Raw genomic sequence first — 21,864 nt, forward strand, 5'->3', positions numbered from 1 at the left:
CAGCAGAGCATCCCCGTAAGCACTCTGGACACTGCCTTCTCCTATCCCCTCAGGGATACAGGTCTTAGCAAGAGCTTCCACTTTTCTCCATCAGTAATTTCCATGACCACACAATCTGCTCTTATTTCACTTGTTTTCAAAAAAAGTCTTGTCTCCATTTTCCTCATTTCTCTCCTTTCTTTTACACTAAAATTCTATGTAGAATGCCTACACTTGCTGTCTCTAATTTCTATCTTCCCATATCCCTTGATCCCACTCAAATCAGGCTTCCACCCTGACCACTCAAAGTGTCTCTTGTTGAGATCGCCAGTATCCCTACATGGGAAAATCTTGTGGCCAGTGCTCGGTTGTCCGCTCACTTGGACCATCAGCTGCATTTGACAGAGTAGCTCCCCTCCTCCTTTAAACAACCTTCTCTTCACTGAGCTTTGAAGATATTACACTTGCCTGGTCTTATTCCTACCTCTCCATCCTCTCCCTTTCAATCTTCTTTGTTTACTCCTCACACTAAATATTGGAATGATGTCTCATCTTTTCTAGTTATACTATTTCCTTTGTGAATCTCATTGAGTTTAATGGGTTAAAATGTTTTCTACATGCTTATCACTCTCAAATTTTTATTTCTGGCCCACATTTCTCCCTTGAAGCCTATATTCACATATCCACCTGCTTAAACGGAATGTCCATCTAGATTTGTATAGACATTTTAAACCTAATATATCAAAAACTAAGCTTCTGCCTCTTTTCTTATCCTAAATCCTGCTGTTTCCATAAGTGCACCCATTTTCATAAACCAAAATCTCAGCCTTTCACTTTCTCAAACCAAACTCTTTTATTTGAGTTATACTTTCTTTGAGTTATACTTTTATTTGAGTTTATTTGTCTTATACTTTACATTCAATGTGTGAATCATGTCTATTACACCTTTAAAATTTATCCAGAATCCAAGCTCTTCTCACCCTCTTCACTCATGCATCTGGGTCCCAGTTGACACCATCTCCCAACTCTCTACTCAGTTCCAACTTCTGTAGCTTATTCTCACACAACAGCCAGAGTGAGTCCGTTAAAGAGTCAAAACATGTTACTCCTCTGCACAAGCCCCTCTTACGTCTTTCCATGGAAGGATAAAGTCCAGAGTCCTCATATAAGCCTATAACTAAGCCTATAACCTGGCCTATGACCTGGTCTCTCTGGCATCCTCTCCTATATACTCCCAGCCACCAATTCCACTTTAGTCTTTCTGTTCCTCACAAACTCTAAGCATGTGTCCACCTCAAGCCATTACCCTTGGGAGTTCCTCTAACTGGGATTCTTCCAGTTGGGTCCATGAACCTCTCACTTCCTCTAGGGCATTATTCTAATGTCACCTTAATGAAGCCTTCTCTGGCTACCCTACAGAAAACTGTGTGGCAACTCCCACCACCATCCAAGCCAACATGTCCTTTATTCTTTCCTTGCTTTATTACTACTCCCCTCAGCACTCAGAAATCTCAAATATACTACACATGTTACGTATTCACCCTGATTATTGTCTGTCTTCCCCACTATAATGGGATGTTTGTTTATTCATAACTATATATATCCCAGTGCTTAGACAGTCTCTGGTACGTGGCAGGTACTCATTTGGTGAATGAATTAATAAATTACCCCTAGCTGGTATGGTTCAGTGAATTGAGTGCTGGCCTGCAAACCATAGGTTGCCAGTTCGATGCCTGGCACAAGCCTGGTGTGTGGGCCAGGACCCCAATTGGGGGTGCATGAGAGGCAACCAGACATTGATGTTTCTCTCCCTCTCTTTCTCCTTCCCTTCTCCTCTCTAAAAATAAATAAATAAAATCTTTTAAATAAATAATCCTTTAATAATAATAATAAATTAATAAAAACATACATGTTTGCTAGACATTAAGAGCTAGACTGAAAACAAAGGCCATTGAAACACCACTCCTGTCTTTGGGATGTTAATGGTACTGAAGAGATGTTAAATGTACACAGATCACTGTAACACAAGGCAGGATGTGATGAGTCCATGACAAGAAAAAGTGCGGGGTGGAAGATTAGAAATCACAAGGCAGGTTGAGAAAGCTAAGAATGTGTGATGAGTTGCCACTTTGTTCCAAAGAAGGCAGGCCTGGATTTGATTAATTAGGTTTGGACTGATCTAAGATTAGAATAATTACGTGGAATTTCAACTGACTATATCCATTTATTCTATACAAGTCACTGGAGATTCAGGGGTGAATGTGTCAGACATGATCCTTCCCTGCCTGAAATTTATAACCTAGTTATAGAGAAAGTGGCTTCAACCTGGATTGGAGAAATCAATGTAAGCATCTAAAAAATGTAGATTGAACAGCTTCAACATTCAGAGCTTGAAGAGCTAGTCTGCACTATAACTGAATCAGTTCTGTAAAGAAAATGACTTAAGGCTTAAAATTTTAAGCTAGAGCAACTAAATAAAACTATAAGTACGTAATTTTTACTCCAGTGGCCCATAAGAAGTTTTGCACTCTATTTTCTATGAAAGTAGTGTTAATAGGGGCAGGGGGAGTAGAGTCATGAAAGAGACAGGCTGTAGTCCCAAAGAAGCCACTTGGTTAAGTGACTCTTCAGTAGATGTAGAAGAAAGAGCTGCAGTGTTCTGAAGCAAGATATCATCAAGAGTGGTATTTATGATGGGGGCTTGGGAGTGGCTAATATTGATTAAGGTTATCAAGGGTAACTTTATGCAAGAAGTTAAATAGTTGGTAGGTATACAGGATACTTAAATGGTTAAAAGGAGGGAGTAAGTTGCCAGAGCTGAATAACCAGTCAGATCAGAGGCACAGATGATGGAAGAAGGTGTGAGGGACCAGGTCAACCTCACCAAGCAAGGCTACATTGCCCAGGACCATAGAATTATGTACAACTGCTGATGTTCAGCTCCGTGAACAGGTATGGTCTTACCAGACATGAAAATATTGAAATACAACTGATCCTCATTATTCAAAGACTCACAAATTTAAGAATTTGCCTACTTGCTAAAGTTCATTTGTAACCACAAAATCATTTTTCATGGCATTTTCAGTTATCCACGGATATAAGAAGAGCAGCAAAAACTTTGAGTCCCAGGTGAGCTTGAAGACGGTGGCACGCCGTCCTCCTGTTTCAGCTCCCATACTGTGACTGTAAGCACATATCCTATTTGTGGTCTACGCAGTGCTATGTTTTAAGCATTTTTGTGCTTTTTGTGGGTAATTTTACTGTTTTAAATGGCCCTGAAGTATAGTGGTGAAGTGCTGTCTAGTGTTCCTAAGTATGAAAAGGCTGGATAGTGTGCCATAGGAGAAAATAAGCTTAATTCAGGCTTGAGTCATAGTGCTGCTGGCCATAAATTCAATGTTAATGAATCAATAATATATATTAAACAAGGTGCCTTTACAACACACACACATACACACATTCATTTTCTTCCCCAGTACTGCTGCAAACTGCACAACAGATGTGCCAGGGAAAGAACACACTCGTGGACCCTTCCTGTGACTGTGGATCTCCCATGGAGAGTGAAGCCATTAGCAGCAGTTATGCGGTCAGAGCTCCGATTTGGCTCTGTGTGCTTGCCTGTGTTCTTGTACCAGATCTTATCTAGGTGTTAGATTAGCACCAATCACGACCCTTTGTACTTTTCTTTGCTCTTTCCCATGCAGTGTTTTCACTCTCCACAGTCCCGCCTGAGAAAATTATCTGACCAGGAAACAAGCCAGCTACTTTGCATTCCCCATCAGTCAGGATCACAACGTATAACTCTATTGTATTTCTGATTGTATTACAACTCATCAGAGCTGGAAAGGAAATTAGCAGTTGAGGTTCATGAATAAAAAATGAGGGAAACCAACAAGGGAGGCAAATTGTGCAAGGCTCTACCTGGTGGGATAGGGCCGTGGAGATGAATAAAACCTGTCATTTCTTTAAACTTCTATACCAGAGTTCTTTATCACACAGGTTTATTCTATTCTCTACTTGCAGAACATTACTTTTAAGAATACCTACTAATAGAAGACTTCATCCACGAAAGAGTGCTTCTCAAAGGATTAAGGAGAGAAGGCACTGAATTGGGGCAAGATGGAATTTGAAATTTAAATGTTAATTAAAAGGGAGGTATATGTTTCCAAAAGCTTGAAAAATATTGTTTGGGTAAGAGAACTCAATAAATACCAAAAGGCTTCTTAATAGACATCTTCACTTTCCTTAGAAATGTGTGTAAATTATGCTAACAGATTTTATAAATTTTGTTGTGTTGTTTCTCATGCAGCTATTTCTGAGTAGAGATGACAAGATTGAGGGGTAGTTGAGATAACAGACATCATCAATAATCTGGGGATACCTTGACTGTAAAAGACTGATTTTTTGAAACAAGAATAACATAACTGAGTCATTTCAATGAGACATTATAGGACTAATTTACACCTCTTACAAAGATGTCACTGTCTCCCAGAATGCTCTGGAGGTATGGGCAAGGAAGGGGGTGAGGGGGTCTCTTTTAACCCACCTTCATAGGTTTTTGTCTGCTACTTATTATTTCAACCGTTCTCTCAGGCATTAAAAACCATTTTCTGACATTGGAACTGATTATGGAGCCAACGTCATTTATGACGATGCTCTCTTGTTTACAAATTGCTTAATATTCTAAAACCACATCTGCCATACCTACCTCTGAAGGCTTCTTTGTGGATTGATTGATTAGCATAACCCTTTAAAAACACTTATTATGTACAAATGTCAGTTGTTTTTACCCTCTAAAGCTCACACCTTTATAGTCATAATATTTAGCAACTAGCAAATTAACATAATCACCAAGGAATTTGGTTTTTCCATTCTGTCCTGATAATAGATTTTGAAAGACATTGGTAATAAGATGGCTTTCTTTGAAAGAATGTGGTTACAAAGATTTGTATTGCGTTGTTCTGTCATTCTTTCCACATTCTTTTGAACATATTTTGACTATTACTTGATACTTCGGGGGCTATTCCAGACTTTGAAAAAAATGTGTCAAAAACCTAAAGCTATATACAGATTCAATGCAATCTCTATTAAAATACCTATGGAATTCTTCTCAGAATTAAAACAACTAATTCTAAAATTGATATGCAACCACGAAGGACCCTGAATAGCCAAAGAAGTTGAGAGAGGACAAAGAAAGCGGTATCACACTCCCTGATACCAGACTATACTACAAAGCTATAATAATAAAAACAGTATGTGTGGCATAAAAACAAATATATAGATCAATGGAATAGAATAAAAAGCCCAGACATGAATCTTCACATACACAGTCAATTAATCTATGATAAAGGAGGCAATAATATACAATGAGGTAAAGATAGTCTCTTCAATAAGTGGTGTTGGGAAACTGGACAGATACATGCAAAAAATGAAATTGGACCACTTTCTTATACTATATACAAAATCAACTCAAAATGTACCAAATGTAGGACCTGACACCATAAACTCCTATAAGAAAATATAGACAGTAAATTCTCTGATATTTCTCTTAGCAATATCTTTTTAGATATATCTCCTCAAAAAGGGAAACATAAGTAAAAATCAATAAATGGGACTATATCAAACTAAAAATGCTTTGGTACAATAAAGGAAATGATTGACAAAATGAAAAGACAACCTACTAAATAGGAGAGGATATTAGCAAATGATACATCTGATAAGTTAATATTCACAATATATAAGAAACTTACATAATATACTTAACACCAATAAACAATCTAATTAAGAAATAGGCAGATGACCTAAACAGACTTCTCTAAAGAGGACATACAGATGGCCAACAGAAATGAAAACATGTTCACCATTACTAATTATCAGGAAAATGCACATTAAAACCACAATTAGATTCCACTTTGCACCTGTCAGAATGGCTATTATCAATAATCAATAAACAACAAGTGCTGGTGAGGATGTGGGGAAAGGGAACCCTTGTGCACTGTTGGCAAGGTTGCAAATTAGTGCAGCCACTGTGGAAAACAGTACAGAGATCCCTCCAGAAAAATTTAAAATAGAGCTGCCATATGATCCAGCAATACCGCTTCTGGGTATTTATCTGAAGAAAACAAAAACACTAATTCAAAAAGATATATGCACCCCTATGTTTGTTGCAGCATTACTAGCATAGCCAAGACATGGAAAACATGATGTCCATTAATAGATGAATGGATAAAGATGTGGCATATATATACACACATATATATATAAATAATATATAAACTCAAATATACTTATATATAAATAATGGAATATTATTCAGCAAGAATAAAAAAGAATGAAATCCTGCTACTTGGACACCATGGGTGAACACAGAGGTTATTATACTAAGTGAAAGAAGTCAGACAGAGAAAGATACCATATAACTTCACTTATACGTGGAATAAAAAATAAATAAGTGAATAAACAAAACAGAAACAGACTCATAAATAAAGAAGATAAATGGATTGTTGTCAAAGGGGTGGAGAAAGGGGGAATGGGACTTTTAAAAATGTGTCAAAAGAGCAATTCAGCCTACAGCTGCAGCTGGAGCCGTCTTCCCAGGCCTTGATCACTGCAAACCCCACAGCTGGGGGGTGAGCTGGGAAGCTGGAAAGGTGGAAGTTACCATTCTGGGGATCTCTGGAGAATAGAGGTGGGTGTAAGATAGCCTTTAAGACTGGCTCTGAGATTCTTAGTTTGCCTAGAATTGACAAAATCTGGGAGTGTAGTTGTCACTTCCAAGACCAAACAGTCACCTCCTCTCTCCTGCAAATTTCAACCAGGATCTCTCCAAGTGTGGCCCACGTATGAAGACTCCTAGTCCCTATCCCAGACCTGCTGAATCAGAATATACAGAGTACAGCTCAGGAATCTATGTTTTTTACAGTTTCCTGGAGTGATTCTTACGTATTTTAAAATTTGAGGACCATGGTTTTACAGGTTCTCAAAGCCTATTTCTAAGGTGCGTCTAAACTAGACCTGACAATATATCAAGGTAAAACTTCATGAAGCTGAAAGATTCTTTAGTGTTATGTGTTTCATTCTTTATTAGGACCAATTAGCAAGAAGTACCTCTCTAGGTAGGCAATTATGAGGACATGAAGACATATTCATCCTCCTCAATATACGTACTTTCCCATGCTCCCTTGGTTTTACGTAATTTTACCACTCAAATGCAGATTTTTAAAACATATTTTATTTATTTAGTTTTAGAGAGAAGAGAATGAGAAAGAGAGGGAGAGAAACATCAATGTGTGGTTGTCCCTTCATACCCACAACTGGGGACCTGGCTGAAAACCCAGGCATGAGCACTGACCGGGAATTGAGCTGGCAACCCTTTGTTTCAAAGACCAGGACTCAATCTACTGACCTACACCAACTGGGGCTCAAATGCAATTTTTTAAAAAATATAGTTATTTAAGTGTCGCAGGTTTGATTCCCAGTCAGGGTACATGCCTGGGTTGCAGACCATGACCCCAGCAACCACACATCGATGTTTCTCTCTCTCTCTCTATCTCCCTCCCTTCCCTCTCTAAAAAATAAATAAATAAAATCTTTAAAAAATATAGTCATTTATGTAACGAATTGCTAAACTACCCAGCACCTACCATGAGACAGGTCTTCTGTTTGTCATCAACAATACAGAAATTAACATACTAGGATTCTACCCATCAAGAGTTCACAGTCTAATCCTTTTGTCCTGGTCTCTAGCAATAGCTACAGAACCACCACCTCATTTCCCACAAAGAGATTTCAGAAATTCCCTAGTCCACTGGTTGTTCACTGTGTACCTTGGAACTCTGAAGTGCCTCAGATGTTCCCCAGGGGATGTGTGTGTGCTCAGTCAAGACAGCTCCGTGCAACCACCCATAACAGCTCCAGTTTTCTCTACTCATTTTGTATTATATGTCCACGTGAAATTTCAAGATGAGAAAGAAACTTCTTAAAATATCACCCTAGAATAGATGTATTCTCAAGTGTATATTTCTAACGAAGAGTTTTAATGCTGTACTCTGCTCTGTCCCAATCTCTCCTTCTTGTTTATTTTTTTAATCCTCATCCGAGGATATGCTCATTCTTAGAGAGATAGGGGAAGAAAGTGAAACATTCAAGTGAGAGGGAAACATCAATCAGCTACCTCTGGTACGCGCCCTGATGAGGAATCAAATCCACATCCTTTCGGTGCACGGACAATGTTCCAGCCAAGTTAGCCACCCATTCAGGGCTTGTCTTCTTCTGATATTTCTGGTTAAGTCCCTCAAGTTGGTGCTGACATGTCATAAACTTCCCACCAGCTATAATTTGATAAAGGTGTTTGCCCTCAAGGGACCTGGAGGCAGTTAGAAACACTAACTTTCAGTGAAATAATTGTCTTGGTATTTCACTTGGAAAAAGAATTTTTGAAACCATGTCAAACCATACAAGAAAATTCAAAACCGCAAACCCTAGCTTGCCCACTTCCTGCATTCTCATTTCAACCTGCTCCAGTCTTGGTCTAAGCTCATCTCTTCGCCAGACTTCCCACTGAGCTAGAATTAGAAGATATTTTCATTTTCTAAATAATATTTGCCTTTCACACCAAAACCCTAGCTTTGAGTTAGTCCAATCATTCACAAGAACCTATTTGTTAAAAGAGAACTTGGGGGGCCTCTTGTCTGTCATAGTTAATGATGTACACAAATGCATATGCTTCTATCAGCATGCACATTTAGACACGAAAGTGCATGGCCCCCAGACCACATTTAAAGACAGGAGGTGGATGGGACCATTTAGGGTGTGTAAGCATTGGTTTCTGAAGGAATGAAGTATTGCCAAGTGCCTGAGAATGCATATAGCATCATAGTCTGGCCGAGTGACAATCAAATAGGCTGGGTTGTTTGGCTCTCTACCTCCCTATACCTCTGTAGGCCAATAGGGGCTGCTTGTTTACATGGGGGTAAGAATACCTGGTTTTTCTTGGGGTAGCTCTTGTCGAAACAGTTCTTAATAGATGGAAATGGAGTTCTGCCCTTTATTGTTCATGTTGGCTCTTGAAATGATTAGGGTTACAGAAAGGGCTATTTCTGGAAAAGGCAGTTTGGAGAAGGCAGGATTTATTCTACTAGAATACTCACTCAACTCTAGTCTAAAGTCACTGTAATTATTTGGAGGGGTTTTAAGTGTGCTCCACAATGTTGTATGAGTCGTTGGGTTTCGAACTTGGGAAAAGCAAAGGATGTAAATCCTCATGACCTCCGAATGAATGCAGTGATTGACACAGGCATTCTGGGATGCAAAGCACAGGCAGGTCCCAGGGCTCTGATTTGCTTTGTGAACTTGGACGTCTTGTTTGATGTCTCTAGCTTCATATTCCAGATTTCTCTTTTGAAAGACATAACATTATCCATCCAACCTCATAGGATTATGATATGGATCAAAGTTCTTGACTGTGAGAGCATTCAGTGAAACTATATAAATGTAGGGGACAGATGGTAATCTTTTTGTAAATATTACTGAGGTCATTAAATAAAATCATTAACTGGACCCAGCCTAGACCATAGACCCTTCTCCAAGCCACTGAAAGTTAGGATTTCTATGGCCTCCCGCTCCCTGGGTGCAGACACCATTGTTAAGGCTCAGCTGGCAGAGAAAGGCCTTTGTGGACTATAGCATTTAGGAAGTTGACCTAGAGAAGAAGGAAACATGCCCCCCCACAAAAAACTATTCACGTCCTCTAACTTATTCCTAAACTCATATTTCCTACCCATACTCATATGGGTAAAGGCACAGCCAAAACCGTAGAGCAACGCTAACTTGCATTTTCTGGAAAATGAGACATGAAAAGGCTCATCTCATGGAAGACTGCCTGTGAGACATTTAGTGGCTTAAGCACAGACAAGCACATGAAGAAAATCTTCCAAAATGGACTGAACGAAAACAGCTCACTTTTGCCTACGTGTTGACATCATACTGCCAAATGGAGCTAAGTACACAATTTCTTCTGCAGTATTTTTTGGAAGGCAGCAGGCATGCAGGGGCATGCGGAAGGTGAATACCCAAATAGTACAAATGCAGGCATATCCACCTGGTGAGAAGTGCTGTGGTCAGGTCACTTCAGGTCATTTGCTCAGAATTAAAAAAGCATAAAAACACCTCCGAGAATGATTGAAAAGAAGAATTCAGAGGTGACAGTAGCTGTCAACAGGGTAGAGGAGAGGTCACTGTCAACAAAACCTTCTCTCCTCTCTCTAGCTGCACCAGGGCTTCCTCATATATGTCTGAAAGTTGTGCTCTGCATACCTTCAAGGGGGTGCCATTCACATTAGTACATACACAATAGTACATACACATTATCACATATGAAAATGATACTCCCTGTGCTTGTTCAATGTACAACCTGCATGGCGGTACATAGCAGGCCCAGCAGAGCCTCTTGTTTATTCAAGGGAGGGAGTGAAGGGGAGGTGAGTGGAAGAAAGAGGCTTCACTCACAGATTGAATTCATGTTCTGGTTTCCATATACACTCTAGACATCATCATAGACAAGTTGTCATGTAACCTCTCTGAGCCTCAGTTTTCTCCTCTGTAAAAACATGATAATAAAAAGCCTCCTGGCTTAATAGTTCAGTTGGTTACAGCATCATCCCAATATGCCAAGGTTGTGGGTTTGAGCCCCAGTCAGGGTACATACAAGGATCAATCAATGAATGCATCGGTAAGTGGAATAACAAATCAGTGTTTCTCTCCTTCTCTCTCTCGCTCATTCCCTCCCTCCCTCCTTCCCTTCCTCCTTCTTTTCCTCTTTCTCTCTCTAAAATGAAATTTTTAAAAAATTTTAAAAGTCTCTACAAGGTTGCTGGGGTAAACGAGGACTCAGTGAGATCATATAGATAAAAGTGCCTGACACACAGGAGGGACGCAGCAACTGACAATTACAAAACACACCACTTAACAGTGGAAATACATCCTGAGAAATGCATCGTTAGGTGATTTTTGTCATTGTGTGGATGCCATAGATTGCACTTACACAAAGCTAGGTGGTACAGCCTGCTATGTGCTGTCCTTCTGTACAACTGGCTGCACAGTATGTTTTTTGACACCAGCATACCAGAAACATGAGTAATGAGTAGTGTGTTGCACAACCACTTTAGGATGGATGCAAATTATGGACAGCTACCACATTATGATGGTTATGACATTACCATGGCTATGACGTTATGATGCTAGGGTGGCTGTAATGGTGCTCGGGTGACATCAATAGGTAATAGGAATTTTTGAGCTCCATTATAACCCTATGGGACCACCATCAAATATGTGGTCATTGACAGGAATATTGTCATGCAGCGCATGGCTGTATTAGCATTGACTCAGTCTGCTAAGCAGATACTAGAGGAAGGAGGCTGCCTTTATTTGTAAAGAGTGATAATAATTATGATCAGAATAGTCCTTTAAGTAGTGTTTTATGTATTACTATCAAAATAACCTTTTGTCTGATGTATTACTATCAAAATAGTGCCGTTTTGTAGGTGCTATTAGTAGATCCATTTTACAGATTTAGTTAAGTCACTTCCCCCAAATCACAAAGCCAGTAAGTGGAAAAGTTAAAACTCAAATTCCTTGTCTTGATTCAAAGTCCAATGCCCTATCTCTGAGTCACTGAGCAAGAAACAAAGGGTGGGGGTGGGGGGAGTTGTAGGAGGCTCCTGAATGAAACTCTGTTGGTAAAGTCAGTTTTGCTACTGAGCTTCTTTGGCCATGGATTTTATGGAGTCGTGAAAATTTATTTAAGATGCTTTCCTTTTCCTCATCAGCCGCCTTGGGACTTCTTTTACACAACTTAGGGACAGACGAGAACAATCAGTTCTCAGGCCACACACAAAACACCGAGAAAACGGAATAGAACATGGAACTTAAATGTTGGCTCCAGCACAAATTACTCCTAGTTTAATAGGAAATGTGTTTTGTTTTCTCACCTAATAATAGATGTGTGTGATATGCCAAAATATGAACCAGTTCAACAACTACCACAACACACGGAATTTTCAAAGGAGCTTATACTCTAATCACATTTCTTACCCTGATCCTGCCCCAAATTTAAATCCTAGCTCACTAGTCAAAACTGAGGACTCTGAAATCTAACTGCTTGGGGTTTTATCCTGCTATGTTAAACTTGGTGCAAGGTTCTTCACTGCTTTGTACGCCAGTTTTCTCCTCCTCTCTAAAACTGAGATAGTAAATACTGAATAAGCCCTTACAATGAAGGAGTTTATGTATGGAAAGTAGGCAAAAGAATGCTTGTTACATAATAGGTGCTCAATAAATTAAGATTGCATAATAATCCTAAATGTTTCTACAGCTCATATAACAGATTTCAAAATACATGAAACAAAACCTGATAAAACCGAAGAAGAAACAGGCAGATACATCCACAATTTGATCAGAGATCTAAAACACCCACTTTCAATAACTGATAGACCAAGACCAAGTGCAAAGAAGAAACAGATGTAGAAGACTTAGGTAACACTTTAATCGAGTTGATGTAATAATTGAAAATTACAGAACACTTCACCTAACGGAATACATATTCTTCACAAGTACTGTTATGGACGGATGTTTGCACCCCAACTCCAATTCCCATGTTAAATCCCTGTTCCCCAGCAGTAGGTGTGGGATCTTTGGAAAGTAATTTGGATTAAATGAGGTCATGATGGGACCTCCCATGATGAGCTTAGTGTTCTTATAAGAGGAGAAAGGGACCAGAGCTTTCTTTCTCTCTCCCTATCATGTGAGGACATAACAAGGAGGCTCTCAGCAAGCCAAGAACAGGACCCTCACTAGGAACTGAATCTACAAGCCTCTTAATCTTGGATTTCTCAGACTCCAGAACTCTGAGAAATAAATGTCTGTTATTTAAGCCACCCAGTCTATGGTTTTTATTGTGTGTATGTGTGTATTGTTATAGCAGCTCAAAGCTAAAATATAGTACATGAAGTCCTAGATTAATTTTTCATCATTATTGTTATTATTCAGTATGATTGATAGACAATACACTACCCATATTTAAAGTGTACAATTTGATAATTGTACACTTGTAATTTTGCTATATGGATATACCTGTTAAACCAACACTACGATCGAGATATGAACATCTCCATCACTTGTGAAAATCTGCTCGTTTCCCTTGGTTATCCAATTTTCTTCCCTCTCCCTCTTCCAAACAACTACCCATTTACTTTCCATCATAATGGATTTGTTTGAAATTTTCTGAAATCTTATGTAAATGGAATCATATAGTATACATTACATAAACAGACTATATAGTTTCACATTTTTTGGTCTGGACTTTTTTACTAAGCAAAATTATTTTAACACTCACCCGTGTTGTTGCACATATGAACAGTTCATTCCTATTTATTGCTGAATTGTATTCCATCATATGTATGCTCTTTAGAAGATTTCCTAAACAGAGAGTTTCAGAGCTCACATAAATAAAATAAATGTCCACATCAATTACCACCAAAGTTACATGGCAGGGTAGATCTTAGCAAAATTTGAAATAATCACTTCTCTCAAGCTGCTACAAATGAGCAGAGCTGTTTATGTTGTTTCATGCAAATGGTTTAAAAGAATATGGATGATTTCTAATAATGTCCCATAACTACATTTCTGGTCCTTAGCAAGAGATAAGGTGGCTCCGAGGACCCAGCGCCTGGGAGGGACGCAGCTGGGAGAAGCAGGAAGAGCACAGGCCTTTGAGTTCTCATTTGAGCCTTGGTTTCCTTATTTATGAAATAGGGAAACTGGACAGTGGTGTCTGAGCCTTAGCATTCCTTGACTCTCTGACCTTGCCTGGGTTCAGCACATGAGCTCTCTCCCCTTGACCATGCTGTATCTCAAGCTAATCAAATCCACTGCCAAGGAGGAGCCACTTGTTCTCTTCTCCACCTAACTGGGGACTCAAACTGCCCAGTAGGAGGTGACATATTTTTGTTGCTGTCCAACTGCAGCAGGCTCTTTCTTTCAAAAGCCCTTCGCTGACAAATTCTACTTAGTAGCAGACTTGGCTTAGAGCCTGTCCTTGGCGTGTCTTAGTTGATATTATTTCCAACTCTGGCACAAATACTACTGCTCTGGCTACTTCTGCAAACTGTGCTGACCTGTGGCCAATTTCCCCTAACTCTGGTCCCTTTGAGGCATCCCATATTCTCCTGAGAGTCAAGCAGGGAAGCAAGAACTGGTGGTAGGGCATTGCAGAGGAAAGGAAGCTGGTGTGGAGCCTGAGAGGCAGTGGCTGGATTGAGAAAGCCATGAAAGGGCATCTTTATGGCAGAGATGGAAGAGGACAGGAGCTGTTGCACCTCTGTGCCTTCATAGCTGCCCAAGCTCCACACTGTCACGCTCTCTTACAGAACGTTTCTTCATCCACTCAGCATCTTCCTCATTTGATCTTCACAGCAGCTTGAGGAAGTATGCAAGGCCAGTTATTATAACCCCAACTTCCACCTCTTTCACAAAGAAAAACTGATGCTCAGAGTGGTTCGATGATTTCCCCCAGACAAAAAATCAGGCAGCTCAACCCCAGCCGCTTCAGGCTCCAAATCCTAGAGCCTACACTCCAGTGACACTGACTGAGTACTTTCTAAGTGTAAGTAAGCTCCTTGAAGGAATCAAAGATCCATAAGACAGGGCCTCTTCTTTCAGAGACCTTCTTTTCCAGTAGAAAAGGCACAAAGTGGAATTACTGTAAGAGCTGCCAGTGAAGTAGGCAGGAGAAGAGGAGAGCAAGAGAACTGTGCCGCGGGTACAGCCTGCTGTTTCAGGTGCAGAGCAGTCACAGTGCCAAGCCAGCCTTTCGTGGGAGCTGGGGAAGAGAGACAATTTCAGTTTCTTTTCTTGTTTTGAGCAGTGATCAAAAGATATAAGAAGAAAGAAATAAGCAAAATCTATTTAGAGAGGAAATGCCTTGGGCCTTTGCCTAAAAAACTTTTGTTAATGCTAACTTGCATTTTTTAACTTTTAAACACAAATTAGTGCATCCCAGTTGAAAGGGAGAAAGACACTCTGAATGACTGATTTCTGGTTTGGTGCCGAAAAAATGGTTAACTTGGATTATACCTGCAGTGGGAACAAATTCATTAAATGGGGACAGGAGTTACATTTTACTTCACACTGTTCTCTAGCTTTTGAAATTTTGACATCAGCGTGTGTTACTTTTATGATTGGAGAGAAAGCCATTTCTTCCTCCACACCTCACCTCCACTTTTTGGGGGTCAAGCATATTGTCTCCCGTCACCCATAACCATAACCTTTTTGTAACAACTGGTAACAAAAGAGCTTCTATTTACCAAGTGTTTGCTATAGGTGAGGCCAAGCTAAAGTCTCTAAATATCTTACTTATTCCTTACCACAATTCTAAGAGCAAAGACTACCACACTCATTTTTACAGATGAAGAAATGGAACCTCAGAGAGATTAAGTGACTTGCTCAAAGTCACAGAGTTCATTGGCAATGGAGCCAGAATTGGAATCCAGGCAGAACTTGCAACGGCTTCCGAACTGGACTCAGTATCACCATTCTCCGCCTCCTCTTATTACACCAGATGGAATCACATCACTTATGTGCTTAAAACCTGTGGCACTCCCACCTCACCCCTTTCACTACCCAAATAACACAACCTCAGCCTTTTAACATCTCATTTCCAAGTCCAGTTTTCAACACACTTATTCACATACTCATTATAAGTCAATGAATAATAGCAAGACCTAACATTTGCATCAAAGCAATTTTATATACACCTTCCCCAAACCATGTGACATAGGCAAGTGAGCAAACACTTCTAAGCAGTTTCAATTGCTTATCAAGAGGCAAAATGATACGCCTTGACTTTCCTTCCTTGTTCTCACGGTGCTCTGATCTTTCTACCATGTTTCAAGTATGTCACATTCCTTCAACTCTCTAATTCTGCAGCACTGTTTCTGCTGGTGAGCATGCCCTTCACCCTGCCTGGTGAGCACATAGTAATCCTTCCTGATTTCTCTGGCTCAACTGACCCATCTTTCTTTGGGCACACTTAACAGCCCATTAATGCCCTGCATGATCGCACTGCCTACATGAGATTAGATGCGCCTGTTTGCTTGACTCTCTTTTCCAGTACACTGTGGACTTCTCTAGAACAGAGATTATGGGTCATGCGCATGACCTCATTTAGGAAGCTAGGTTAAACTGGCAGTGGGGAATGGAATGAATGAAAAAAGACATGATTCACAGCAAAGGTGTGTTTTTACTGCTTCCAGGACTCATGCAACACTGAACTGATAATTATCAAGAGTGAGACTTGGTACTAGGGGCTGAGATAAATGGTGGTGTGTTAGGTGTGTATGTATGTATGTGTGCAGAAAAAGAAGGGGTGGGATATGTATATAGTGGATATACATATATAATTTATCTCTTTGTACATATAAAATGTGGGTACATGCATATAAAGTATGCATATATAATGAGTATAAATATACTCGTGTATACATGTATAGTCTGTATAAATATGCATGTACATATATAGTATACATACATGTATAGTTTATGTGCATATGTACATATATAGTGTACACAAACTTGCCTGTATACTTATAGTGTGTGGATATATAGTTTGTTTTTGGTCTTCACATAAACAGTATATATACAGTAGTGTGCATACATATTAGGTCTGTCCTGAAAAAGTCCAACCATTATTAATATAATGAGAACAGTTTGGATGACATCCATGTAACCTGGCAGCCAAGGAGGCTGGACTGGATGCTCATGTGCAAACAATGAAAACTTCACTGTACTAGTCAGTGGGGGCAGTAGATGCCATTGAGTGAGCATGTGTACTGTGTGGCCATCACATTCAAAATGACTGAATAGAGCAACAAATCTGCATCAAATTTTGTGTTAAATTTGAGCACTCCTCCATGGAAACTATTCAGGTGATTCAGAAGACTGGGTAGCTATGGGCAACTCGTGATTGGTAGCTTCATCACAACAAATCACCCACTCACGCATCCGTCTCATGAAGAATTTCTTGGTGAAATACCAAATCACCCAGGTGACTCAGCCCCCCTACAGCCCAGATTTGGTACCCTGTGACTTCCAGCTTCTCCAAAAATTAAAATCACCTTTGAAAGGGGAGAGATTTCAGAACATCAATGAGATTCAGGAAAACACAACGAGGCAGCTGATGGTGATTGGGAGAGCTGGGTGAGGTTCCAAGGTGACTACTTTGAATGGGGCTGAGGTGTCATTGTGCTATGTACAATATTTCTTGTATCATTTTCAATAAATGTTTCTATTTTTCATATCACATGGCTGGATACTTCTGGACAGACTTCATATACAATGTAGATTCACACGCATGTATGGTATATGTGTGCACACACCTCATCTATGTGTGTGTACTGGAACGCAGCTCGAGCAGAGACTTAGAGGGTACACTTGAAGATGGTAGGAAGGACATTTATTAAACACAATATACATATTTTTAATAAAATGAGAGGCAGCTTGAGGCTTGCCTCCTTGCTGAGGAGAGAGCATGCCCTGAAGAAGAAGAAACAGAATTAGGAAGGAAAATAGCCTAAAGAAATCTCACTAAAACCAAGCAAGAACCACATTCTAAGAAGATGCTGGTTAGCAAAAATAAATACACTGTACCTTTAAAAAACAAAGCCAAGGAAATGGAAAACCGGGGGTGGGGAGTGGGGTGGGCAGCAGCAGGGGAATTAATGGATTTGACAATTAGGAAGACAGCAGTGAATGGGTGGGGAAGCTGGGGGAGGTGGCGGGGGTGAAAGTTTCCGGAACAGGTGGAATGACTCAAGGTAAGGAAGTAGAGTCATATACACACAGACTCTCTTTCCCACACTTTGGCCTTGAAAGAATGACAAGAGAAGCCACTCTCATGCAAGCAAAATACAAGATGGCTTTCTCTGGTTCCTGTAGGATTGGAAAAGCTCAAACAAGTGTGTGGACAGAAGACCACAGTCCTGAACTGTTGTCCTAGTATTCATGTCATGAAGCATCAAACATAGCAAACATGGCCGAGACCTCCAACCCATCTAGTGGTAGCTCAAAATCTCTCACAACAAACCTATGAGGTGGGTTCTATAATTATGTACATTTTATAGGTAAGGAAACAAGGCCCAGAGAGGTTAAGTAACTTTCCCAGAGTCACTCAGTTTTTAAGTCTTAGAGTCCAGGTTCCCCCTTACTCCCCCCAGACAACCTGACTTCAGCCTGTGTGCTCTTAGTTGATGTGCAGGGAGGGACACAGAAAAGAGTCTTGACCTGCCTCCTGCTTTCCCAAGTCCTGCTTGGCTTTCTCTCAAATTTCCAAGCAGAGGTTTGGAACCATGAACGTCCACATCAAAGTAATGGGCTAGGGGAACACTGTGTGGGAGAGGCAGTGGCTGGGGAAGAACAGAAGGGCAAGGCCATTTATCGGTGTTGAAGACTTTGCATCTTTTTAGCAGTTGTGAAAATGGAGATTGTCTTAAGCATCGTCAGAGGAAAGGTAGAGTGTAAATTTCCAGTATTTCACAATCTGGGACAAGTCCACCTGTGAAGGTACCAATTCTTTATCCATAACACTAGATGATGATGATGATGATAACTTTAAAGGATAACAGTAACTATCTTACAACCCTTAGAGTATTGTAAGGAGCAAGTGAAACAATGTGTGTGATAATGAATTCGAATGTGAACTATTTCATCATCATCATTATTATTATTATTATTATTAGGCTATTAAACCATTTGAAAAATTGCTCATCATCTTCATTCTCCCACTTCCACCTCCCAAGGCATTAAAAACTGATAAGACATTTGATTTTGAGATAGTCTTGCTAAACCCAAATAATTTACATGTGTAATATTTGCCCCAAGCTAAATTCCCTATGTGGTGAGGCAACATGACACATTGTTGAAGTGTTCAGAGAGTGAGCTGTGGTCAATTGCCATTATCCAAGATCTGCAAGCAGCTTGGAAGTGCCTGAAGCAGCTCAAAACAGCAAATAGTTGTGTCGGATATTCCACGCCTGCCTGTTCATTCTTTTATTTCTCCACTCAGCATGTTGATCATTGATATACAACCTTCAGTGCAGCATTCCCCCTTACATCTCATTACCTGTTTTGGTGGATTTCACTTTTATACATCAATACAGACTTGAAGTTCCAGCATGGTCTTGCTGAGGACAGAGGAGGAAACTTTAGCAAAGAAGCCCAGAGATCACATAGAAAACCTGCCCATGAGTTGCCGTTTGGACTGCATTTTACCAAAGATTTGGAGGGGTCTCCTCTGGCAGACTGTGGAGACCAGGTCTTCAGATGGATTTTTCACCTTCAAACAAGATAGTTGGGTTCATATATATAGTTAGTCTAGAATTACAGGCAAAGCTGCCACTCTTTATACTTTTCTTCCTAACTTGTCTTGATTTCTAACTTCATCTAACTACACTCCAAGGATAAAATTAAAACAATTAGGCAGCAGCTGCCTAGCTGGTAGCTGTCATGGGGTACATGACGGGTGATGGGTGTGTGGTCAGTAACAGGGACATTTTACTGTTACAATCTTCAAGAACATCTGAGACACTACTTCCTTTCATAGATTAAGAACCAGGGGTCTAGGGTCAAATTTCACTTATCATTTTTTCTTTGAGAAAGGGATATGCAGTTCTCATGTTTGTCTTACTTGACAAAAGTGAATATACAAAAATCCCAGACTGCAGAGGCAATGCGTATTATAGTCATTCGCACTAAGAGGCTTCGTGAAAAGGGGGGCATACTCTGAACCCCCTTTTGTATCTATCAGCCCCTCTGATGCACACACTTAACTTACCAGTTTCACACAGCAAGGCACTCCACTAATTCTATTCATCTCCAAACACCACACTCCCCCCAGATAATCAAATGGTTGCTCAGTGTTAATCTCTCTAACACTTTCCAGGGTAATTCTTTCAGTTGCCTGTTATGTAGAAATCAGTTGAAACAGTCAGAACAACAGTGTTTTTTTTTCTCTGTAAAGTCTCTAGCCCAAAACAGACAAACAGACACCTTCTCCTGCCCCCTTCTCTCCTATAATCCCCACAAACACCCCACCACCAAATTACCCTCTTTCCGAGAGAGGGCTCTGACAGATACCTGACATCCCAGCTCCCTCTTCCCATTTTAGTATTTTTATTGAAAATGCTAGTGAAACAGGAGCCAGTACTTTTTTTGGTTTATTTCTGTTTTTTTTTAAGCACAAATAACATTTCTTTTATATAAATACAAAGTTCTATGAAAATATAGAAATTACAACAATCCTAGTCACTGCCTAGCAGCAACATGCTTCCTTTTCTAAAGCATCAGAGATCAGATTCTCCATTTAAAAAACAGGGTGTTTTTTTTTTTTTGGCCTGGTTCTAGGGCACTTTCAAACATCAGAAATTCTTTGTCCTACAAACAAGTCCTTTTAGAGATGACTTAAATATGCCAGTGATGAATGTCTAAACTGATCCCAGAATTGAGGCTATGGAAGTGAACTAGAATTCAACACCAAGTATACAACTGTTGGTACACAAAAAGTATATAAATTACTTCATCAAATTACAAAAATAAACCAGATTTTATCTATAAATCTCTATCAAGTAATAAATTACTTACTAAAATATAAAAATAAAAAAGCTCAGGTGTGTTTCTTCTGATTGAAGTGCACAACAATCCTGGTTCTCAGGGGCCACTGCCCACTGCAGCCACCACCGCCCGGGAGGGACGCATGTCACTTGCCATCAGCAGACCTTAGAGTTCCCAGTATTCTATCCCAGTGTGTGAAGTAAGGGGCGAAGTTGCAGTTAAACTGAGAGTGATGCAAGTCGTGGTGCGCCACGCCCCCGTACCACCCAAAAGGTACCAGTTTGTGCGTGGACCAGGGAAATTCATAGCCTGAGTGGTCCTCCACCGACAGCCAGATGTTGACCACGTGGAAGGCCATGGCAGTGAGCGGGTGACACTGGAGCAGCGTGATGTTCATCATGTCAAAGAAACCCAAGGAAAACAGCTCCCAGAAGCTCATGTACTGCGTGGCCAGCGCGAACGAGGGCGAGTTCTTGTGGTGCACCTTGTGAACGTTCCGGTACAGCCAAGGCACCTTGTGGTGCAGCAAGTGCCACACGAAGAACTCGGCATCAAAGAGCAGCAGGCACAACGCGACCTGGTACACCAGCTGGAGCAGCTCGGGGGCTTCGCGCGGAGGGAGAGCCGCGCCACTGGCCCAGTGCAGCAGCGTCGCGGGAAACACGTACACCAAGTGCTGGTAGAGCGTCTGTCCCAGGCAGGGCAGCAGCTGCCGCGCGGTTGGCGAGAAGTCGGGCTGGATCTTGTAGCACCGCAGCGCGGGCACCCAGGGGCACAGGACGTCCAGCATCGCGAAGGGCAGGCAGAACCCCAGGTACACGGTGATGGAGAAGATGGCTGGGAAGAAGGGCGACTGGGTGAAGGCCTCCTGTGTCCTCAGGCGGTCCCAGACCGGCTGCAGAAACAACTGGCCGGAGCTACACAGGACTTGGGACTCGGAAGTGTTGAGGACGTTCATGGCGAGGCTGTTCACCGCAGCCCCGGCAGAGGCTCGCGCCCCACAGGCTTTATTCGGGACTTGGCCCCGCCCTGGATGACGCCAGCGGCCTTTTGGCTCCCTTTGCCGGCTGCGCTGGGCGTGCAGAAACGAATAGTCTCGCCGGGGTGCGTTTAGTTGCTAAAATACACGTCTGCAGCTACATTTAATGGGCTTTTATATGGGCGACGGGAGTGGCACTTAGTAACTTCATTCACATGTGGAATTATGTTCTACTTTTTAAAATTGAT

The 21,864-nt window shown here is 40.8% G+C and overlaps 1 protein-coding gene across 1 annotated transcript; it reads right to left on the minus strand.

Moving 5' to 3' along the window:
• Window positions 1–20,247: 20,247 nt before the first annotated feature.
• On the minus strand, window positions 20,248–21,602 carry CH25H (cholesterol 25-hydroxylase). The gene has a single exon (XM_045854442.1). The coding sequence runs from the start codon at window positions 21,593–21,595 to the stop codon at window positions 20,783–20,785; it is 813 nt and encodes a 270-aa protein (XP_045710398.1). The 5' UTR covers window positions 21,596–21,602; the 3' UTR covers window positions 20,248–20,782.
• Between the last annotated feature and the right edge of the window lie 262 nt (window positions 21,603–21,864).

Source organism: Phyllostomus hastatus, unplaced genomic scaffold (genome assembly GCF_019186645.2).
Source record: "Phyllostomus hastatus isolate PE091 unplaced genomic scaffold, TTU_PhHast_1.1 phas_scaffold_1066, whole genome shotgun sequence".
Classification (NCBI taxonomy): Eukaryota; Metazoa; Chordata; class Mammalia; order Chiroptera; family Phyllostomidae; genus Phyllostomus; species Phyllostomus hastatus.

What these genes read in the sequence shown, in the direction of transcription:
- CH25H (XM_045854442.1), bottom strand. Translation starts at nt 21,595, where the DNA reads ATGAACGTCCTCAACACTTCCGAGTCCCAAGTCCTGTGTAGCTCCGGC.